This window comes from Strongylocentrotus purpuratus, unplaced genomic scaffold (assembly GCF_000002235.5).
Source record: "Strongylocentrotus purpuratus isolate Spur 01 unplaced genomic scaffold, Spur_5.0 spur5_scaffold_4, whole genome shotgun sequence".
NCBI classification, from domain to species: Eukaryota; Metazoa; Echinodermata; class Echinoidea; order Camarodonta; family Strongylocentrotidae; genus Strongylocentrotus; species Strongylocentrotus purpuratus.
In genome coordinates this window covers 12,712,664-12,721,256 of record NW_022145610.1, presented here as the reverse complement: position 1 = coordinate 12,721,256, position 8,593 = coordinate 12,712,664, and the positions used below count along the sequence as shown (strand labels likewise).

The following is an 8,593-nucleotide window of genomic DNA, read 5'->3' as shown; positions in this document are numbered from 1 at the left end:
AGTAATGCAAGGAATAACTTCGCTCAAAAAGCGTCGACAGTTCATGACTTCAACACAATATCGACACTGTAACAGAGTCTCCATTGGGGTGCATACCCCACAGAAACACCAGTCGCTGTTAGCAAGACGGTCTCCGTCTGGATTTGGGGCTGGTGGGTCTTCGTCTTCGTCGCTGCCGCCGTGACACTGAAGTCTTTCCCGTTGCCTTGCTTGCATTTCGTCAGCGGTGAACGTGGGTTTAAAAGTGAAAGGCTTATTTGGACGTCCTAGCATAGCTTCATCCTCTTCTTATGTTCATCAGAATATTGGCGCTTCGATCTAGATTGGTGTTCATATGGGCTGGGCAATCTCGATGGTTAGCGACGACAATCATCAGAGTATTGATGTTTTGATCTAGAGTGGTGTCTCTCCAGCTTGAGTTCAGGCTCATCCAAAGACTTTAAGACCTTTTCAAGTGTCACCGAGCTGGTATCATTTCTCTTCGGCGAAGTTGAAGCTATAGTATAGTCTGGTGCTATTGACGGTTGTCCCATCCGGTTTGCTCTCTCAACTCCCACAGCAATATCCAGTGCTCCGTCAAAAGATGTTGCACCCATTTCATGGATGTTTATTTGCAGGGTTTTTTTGATACCCTTGCTGTTGCCTGGTGCTCAAGTCTCCCTCATTGAATCTGACTCCAGCCTCTGCCGCAACTAGGAGCTTGTGTTCTGTACAGGACGTTTGATGTACATGTAGGTAACCCCAACATTAATCAATATCATTCTGCAGTTTATGCAATTGCTTTTATTATTTCAGAATTACATTTTCAATCAACATTCAGGAATTAGTATCAGGAATTAAGATAAGAAATGCTAATGATGATTTCAATAAATTTGTTTATATGTGTGCAAAAAATGAAAAATGAAACAAATAATTACCATCCATGCCACGGGTTTATGGAGCAGAATTGTATGGAACCTTTCAGAACAGTCTTTGCAATAGCAAGCATGCACGCCACAGTCTGCACACACAATTGTTACTTCCTCTGGGCAGAGTATGCATGTTCCATTCATGAATGGCGCATGACCTTCAATATATGCACTAGCGAGGAGTGGCTGAAGGCTAGCCCAGTCCTTCATTACCTTCATTATTTATTTATTTATTTATTTCGTTTTATTTCAATAGGGTAGCCCCATCAGTAGATAAAATACTGTTATTCTTGGGGGCCCTGCATAACATAAAATACATATAAAGACATACATATACATGAACACATCATCACATGGTGAGAAGTAAACATACCAGAAAGAATACAGATTAAATCTCAAATGTAAATTTAAACTCAGCAAGTAAACAAAAAAAATCCAAAAGAAATCAAGTCTTCAAGATAATCAAAAAATATTATATTGTAGTGACAATGTGTCTAAACATAATTATTATTATTTAGGAAGGTCTTCTTTCTGTTCAACTTCAAAAGTTTGGTCCAGAATAGGTCCATTCTCAGAAAATATTGTTTGTTCTTCAAGTTTCTCACAGCTACTTTTCTTCATTAGTGGTAAGAACCCTGACAATGGTACTTGCATCATGTCAGCTCTCCCGCCAACAATGAATTTTTTTTTTTCACAAACAGTTTTTTGGTCTTCCAACTGCGCACCCTCTGAAAGAAATAAAGAAGTAAAGAATGTTCTAGGTCACAAGAAGGAGGATAATATTTTGATACAACAATATTGGCTAAAATGCATATGTTTATTATGTAAGCAAATATCTGTATCCATAATAACAACCAATATTCAATCAGGGGTGGATCCAGCCAGCAGCAACGGGGGGGGGGGGGGGGGGGGGGGGGGGGCAAAGAGGGGGCCTGATTCGTGGGAAAATATTTAGCGGCGAATAAAGGGGGTGGGGGGGGTAAGGAGCACAAATGTTTTCCCCAATTGGTGAGTAGATATACCAGGGGGGTGAAGAAGGGAAGAGCACTAATTTATTTTTGTTTATGCTCAACGAGAGGGGAAGGGGGGGGGGGTAGTGAGCAAAAATAATTACTATAACCCCCCCCCCCCCCCTGGGAGCCAACTTGATTCTATCTCAACTGCCTGCAGTTACTCAGTAACTTGTCCTTGCTAATTACCAACCGTGGGGAAACTTCCTCTAAATTCAATTCCTGACAACCTCTCAACGGGCCTTATTCAGCAGCCTTACAGCTCATTACCAAGTTCCACTCACTTTGTCGGTGCAAACTTGTAATATAACCAACATTCTATATAGTAGACTAGTCTCAGATTCCTTGAAATCCCTAACTACTATGGGTTCGAGAATACATTCACACAGTTATCTTTCTAAGCATTAGAACTTGTCGACCAACTGTAACCTCTCTCTGCTGTCTGAGCAACAGTTAAATATAAAACAGCTCTCAAGTTGATTACTACTCAAAGTGAATAACTTAAGTTATCTCATTTTGATGTCTCTGATAAATAATCTGTATTACTGTAACATCAAATAATTATCAGCTTCTAGATGCAGCTGAAGAAGTTATTACAATTGGCTTTGTAATTTTTGTACTTTTCTATTTGTATAGTTAAATGTCTATTTACAATTTACATGTCAGATTAATAATTCCTTTTTAACTTATGTACACGCTACGATTTAAAATAATCATTTGAATGATTTTTTTTTTTGGAAGTTGTACGCTTGACAGTATTACGTAACGAGAGATCGCAGTATTCTAACCCAAATCATGGTGGGCAAGGGTTTTGTGATGCTTATGGCCAGATCCAGTGAAGAGGAAAACAAAACGTCCAGAGATGGTTGCTTAGTTCTGGTTTTCTCCAGCTCACTTGGGGAGGTCTTCCCCAACAACTTAATTTTTCCCAAAAATGCACCCCTATTTATAGACTTTGGGCAGACGACAAAATTTTGTATTTCCCGCTTATACCTGTACTTACGGGCTTACGCACAAAAACTCTCATATGTCCTAACCAAAACTATTACGCACGCACGGTGCGTCCATAAGGATTAATACAAATGCTTCATCATAGGAATCACTTTCCAGATAAAGGAAAATACTACTCTTCAATATAAATATTACAAGAAACTACGACCAAAATCTGCAATTCCAACTTCCATGCACTACACACATCTAAGTAAGTTGTTATATTATTGCATATTAATAATTCATTTTATTTGCGTTTTTTACGTAAATTCCTACTAATCCCATATATGGTTTCTGCTGCTGCAGTAGCTAGCACTGATTAGTGATATTGCGCGTATCTAAACTCAACTTGCGCGCGCGTATATGTAAAAAAAATACGCTTATTAATTGATTAAAAGGGCAAAGACCTTTGCTTTGAAAGTAGGTCACATTTCTGGACCGAAAATCTACCGTGTTGTCAAATTCAACAACATAAGAGAAAGATAAAAATAATTTGATAGGCATTTACGCCACACTACCCCCCACTACCCCCCACCAAATAAATCACTGTCCCCAGTGATAAAAAAAAAAAAAAAAAAAACATTCTCAGACTTATGGTGAGAGCTCATAACTGTCTACACATAGTTTACAAATATATACAATGTATATGCACAATATATGCACACTTTGCCAGCATATAATTTAGAAATGTGTCTATGTACAACATATGAATATCAATCATTTAGATAGTAAACATCAAAACATTATTCTTCAACAACGCTTGGAGGTTTTTCTGGGTACCTAGTCTCAACCAACCTCCTCTTGAGGCTGTATCCAGTTAGTGTTGGCACGTAGAAACTTGTGTGGATTGTTACTTTGTTCACTACACGAAGGACACCTTTAGGGGCCTTCTGAATCTGAAGCACTATGTCGTCTGTGTCTGAGCTATCTTCTCTCAGGAGTTCCAAGTATGGTTTTTTTTTTTTCGGCGATTCATACTCGCTCTCGCTCTCGCTGTCAAGTCCAAACAGTTCAATCATCATCTCAGCTTCTTTCTTCTTGTGTCTTTCTTCTTTCTTCTTTCTCTCCAAGTCCTTCCTCTCTACTTCCTTTCTTTCCAGCTCCTTTCTCTCTATCTCCTTCCTGTCCTGGTTCTTCTCTTTCTCCTTCTTCTTTTCCTGTTCCTTCTTTGGTAGTTCTTCCTTCTCCTTCTTTTCCTGTTCCTTCTTCTCCAGCTGTTTCTCCTTCTCCTTTCTTTCCTGTTCCTTCCTATCCTGCTCTTTCCTTTCCTTCTCCTTCTTCTTTTCCTGTTCCTTCTTTGGTAGTTCTTTCTTCTCCTTCTTTTCCTGTTCCTTCTTCTTCTTTTCCTGTTCCTTCTTCTCCAGCTGTTGCTCCTTCTCCTTTCTTTCCTGTTCCTTCCTCTCCTGCTCTTTCCTTTCTTTCTCCTTTCTTTCTCCTTTCTTTCCTGTTCTTTCCCCTCCTGCTCTTTCCTCTCCTTCATCTCCTTCCTCTTCTTTTCTTCTCTCCTCTTTTTCTCTTCTTCCTTCCTTTCAAGTTCTTTCTTCTGCTTCCTTCGATTCAAGAATTCTGGAGAGGCAGATTCATACCGTAGGTATTTCACAAAATCTAAGTCCTGAGGATGGTTCACATTATAGTGTTCAGTAATGTCTTTTCGCTCAACAAACTCCTCCTTGCATCGGTGGCAAGTCAAAGTGACTACTGGAAAGCCTTGATGTTTTTTTTTATAATGTTCTAAATACTGGTAGTAGCCAGGCAGCTCCGCTGTACATTTGTCACACACCACCATGTCCTGTAGTTCATAGATTTAAGAGGGAGTAGAAATGCATGTGAAATATATATCTTGTTATCCCTAGAGTTAGATGACAGTACATGTTAATGCTGCAAACTCTTGTGCTATTATAAGTCCCTATATCTCAATGGTGGTAATCTACTTCTATTTGGGTTACGCCTGATTGAATGATTCAGCCAATTGTCTAGTGGTGCTCCAGTATACGCCTTCAGTCTATCGACATGTAGTACTTTTGGTTTTCCCTTTGGTGACTCCTGAATACGATACACTACATCAGATAACTTGGCTGTTACCATAAATGGTCCCTTCCATTTCACTGTTAGTTTAGGACAAACTCCCTTCTTCCTTGATGCATCATACAGCCACACCCAGTCTCCCACTGTATACGTTCGGTGAGTCGTATTCCTGTCATATGCTCTGGCCTGTCTGTCTGCAGCTATTCCGAGCTTCTCTCTGGCATTCTCATGTGCCACCTGCAAATTTTCCCGCACATCACTCACATATATTCGTTCTCTTATATTCGAATAAGAGTTTTATTCGTACTATATAAAATGAATAACCAACATTCTATATAGTAGACTAGTCTCAGATTCCTTGAAATCCCTAACTACTATGGGTTCGAGAATACATTCACACAGCCGTAATGTTCATAACGCCGAACTCCACTGTCAGGCCTTGTCATTGGTAGATTCTCGCGCCAGCTGTGCTAATCTCTCTCAGGCCGCCAGAACCAAAGATCTTGAAATATAGCCAGGGGAAGGCGGCTAGTCTTAGTCTTCTTCTTTATTTTTGAGGTTAAATTAATGTTACCAACAATTTTTAAAAAATTGTTTTTGGGTGTGAATGTTAATGTTATTGTTAAATTAGTGCTCTAACCTCCCTCACCCCCCATAATCCTTATAAGCTACAGAAATCCTTGCATTTGATTGGCTATCTATGAGCAGATATGTCATAGATTTGTGAAAGTTGTTATTGATAACAAGTTTTATGAAAAGGGTCAGTTACAAAAAAGCTTTCCACGTTGCAATCAGAATTATGTGGTATCAACTAAGACAACTTTTGTTTCAAATGTGTAACAATCGTTGAATGAAAGCTTATATGGGGCTGCATTAGTATTTGCTTCCTTTTTTTATATTGCATTTGGACTATTTACATTGTTTGTTTTGTCAGATTCACAACAGTATTTTCCAATAGTTGCTTCCAGAGTATCCCATGCAATCTATCCACTTTTTATGGAGAAAAAAAAACAGTATTCATTTTCACTTTTCTGTGTTCAGTAAAAACTTGGATATCTTAAGAAAGACAAGCATTGTCTGTTATCTGTGTATGATTAACAGTATTCAACAAAATGCAAGAATATATTTGTATACTAGTAGTTTTTTCTTTTCTTTTCATAGGAAATACTGTGTGCAAATAAATACTGTCTAGTAAAGATACTCATACCAACCTACCAGGCATAATTTTCATATGAATATTCTGTAAATATTGTACATTTGTATATGCATGTACATACAGCTGTTGTATGGATGCATTGCAGGGATGTATTGCATTCCATATTGTTCTATTCACTTCTGAAATAAAAAAAAATTAAAACTTGTATAATGTATGTGATATTTCTATTGCAATCTATTTGACATTTCTGCAAGATTATGTGCAAACAGTATTATATTTCTACTTTTCACTCAAGCGACTTGTTTTGTCTGATTTATTTGTCTTCAGGGAATGAAACTTGGTGGATTTAATGCAGAGCTATGAATTTCACACAGCTAGTGCACTTGTAGGGAATACACTAAGAGAAAGAGAGGGAGAGAGAGAGAGAGAGAGAGAAAGAGGAGAGAAATGGAATATTAAGGAGGAAGGGAAAGAAGTTAACAGATAGAGATAGGAGGAAGTTTAGAGAGTGAGAGAGAAATAGGGAGGTAATAACGAAGATATGAGTGAATGAAAGGAGGGAAAGAGATAAAGAGAGAAGAAAGAGGAGAGAAATGGAATATTAAGGAGGAGGGGAAAGAAGGTAAACAGATAGATGGGAGGAAGTTCAGAGAGAGAGAGAAGAAAAAAGGCAGGTATAATAACGAAGATGTGAGTGAAGGAAAGGAGGGAGAGAGAAAGAGGAGAGAAATAGAATATTAAAGAGGATGGGAAAGAAGGAAAACAGATGGAGATGGGAGGAAGTTTAGAGAGTGAGAGAGAAATATGGAGGTAATAACGAAGATATGAGTGAATGAAAGGAGGGAAAGAGATAAAGAGAGAAGAAAGAAGAGAGAAATGGAATATTAAGGAGGAGGGGAAAGAAGGTAAACAGATAGAGATGGGAGGAAGTTTAGAGAGTGAGAGAGAAATAGGGAGGTAATAACGAAGATATGAGTGAAAGAAAGGAAGGAAAGAGATAAAGAGAGAAGAAAGAGGAGAGAAATGGAATATTAAGGAGAAGTGAAAAGAAGGTAAACAGATAGAGATGGCAGGAATTTAGAGGGTGAGAGAGAAATAGGGAGGTAATAACGAAGATATAAGTGAATGAAAGGAGGGAAAGAGAGAAGAAAGAGGAGAGAAATGGAATATTAAGGAGGAGGGGGAAAGAAGGTAAACAGATGGATGGGAGGAAGTTCAGAGAGAGAGAAGAAAAAAGGCAGGTATAACAAAGATGTGAGTGAATGAAAGGAGGGAGAGAGAAAGAGGAGAGAAATAAGGAGGAGGGGGAAAGAAGGTAAACAGATAGAGATGAGAGGAAGTTTAGAGAGTGAGAGAGAAATAGGGAGGTAATAACAAAGATATGAGTGAATGAAAAGAGGGAAAGAGGAGAGAAATGGAATATTAAGGAGGAGGGGGAAAGAAGGTAAACAGATAGATGGGAGGAAGTTTAGAGAGAGAGAGAAGAAAAAAAGCAGGTATAATAACAAAGATGTGAGTGAATGAAAGGAGGGAGAGAGAAAGAGGAGAGAAATATAATATTAAAGAGGATGGGAAAGAAGGAAAACAGATGGAGATGGGAGTGAATGGAAGGAGGATAAGTCGAGAAAGAGAGATGGGGGACAATAACAGATTAAGTGAAGAAAAAGTTAAGAGAAAATCAGAGAGCAAGAGACAAAGGGAAAGGGGACAATGTGGGAGACAAAGAGTCTTAGATGCATGTGGGAGAAGAAGGAAGCTGTCAGAGAAGGAGATAAGAAATATTTAGTGTACGGAGAGACTGTGGGAGGGAAAGAGGCTGTGTGTGACAGAGATGGAGAGAGTGAGAGGGCCTAGAAAGAGAAGGTGGATAGAGAGAGGGCTGGATGACATATGGAACAATATAAAATGGGGTTGTGAGACATACACATCTAGCATATCAAACAATCTTTTGTTTCAAAATTCCAATAATTCTTTGTTTTTCAGATTTGTGCACGGTTGAAACCAACTCATTTTATTACACCTGGAAATTGTACGCAGGAGACATTAAAAGAAATATAGATGAAGTTTAGATGAAAAATGAAGAAGAAAAAAGTAGGGCTCATCAGTAATCTGTATCTTTCCAGCTGTGCCACTATTTTAAAATGAAGATCTTTGATTTTAGTCCATTTTTAAATGGAGTCTATATTATTGTCAAGATTTTTTAACTTGAAAACTGGAGGTGAAATCTACCTGATAAACAGTGCTCAGGTGCGTGGATGCATGCATGGACCCCTAGATGCATCTATGTAGTCTGATTATCAGGAAATATTTTAGATATGAAATCATTATTCATTATTGATGAGGGAAAACGCTCTTTGTAAAAAATGATTCGTGCAGGCTGATTTTATTGAACATATGAATAGATTTTTTTAATGAAGTGTAGATCTACAAGTGAGAAACAATAAACAAGCATTTTGAGAGAAACTGCTAGAAAAGGGTTAAGAATTAGACTACCATTGCCGCCT

The 8,593-nt window shown here is 38.4% G+C and overlaps 1 protein-coding gene across 1 annotated transcript; it reads right to left on the bottom strand.

The window, feature by feature from the left end:
* Window positions 1-3,651: 3,651 nt before the first annotated feature.
* LOC115929310 (histone-lysine N-methyltransferase, H3 lysine-79 specific-like) lies at window positions 3,652-5,589 on the bottom strand. Its single transcript, XM_030998040.1, has 2 exons — window positions 5,574-5,589; window positions 3,652-4,379 (listed from the first exon to the last, which is right to left on the bottom strand). The coding sequence occupies exons 1-2, from the start codon at window positions 5,587-5,589 to the stop codon at window positions 3,652-3,654; spliced, it is 744 nt and encodes a 247-aa protein (XP_030853900.1).
* Between the last annotated feature and the right edge of the window lie 3,004 nt (window positions 5,590-8,593).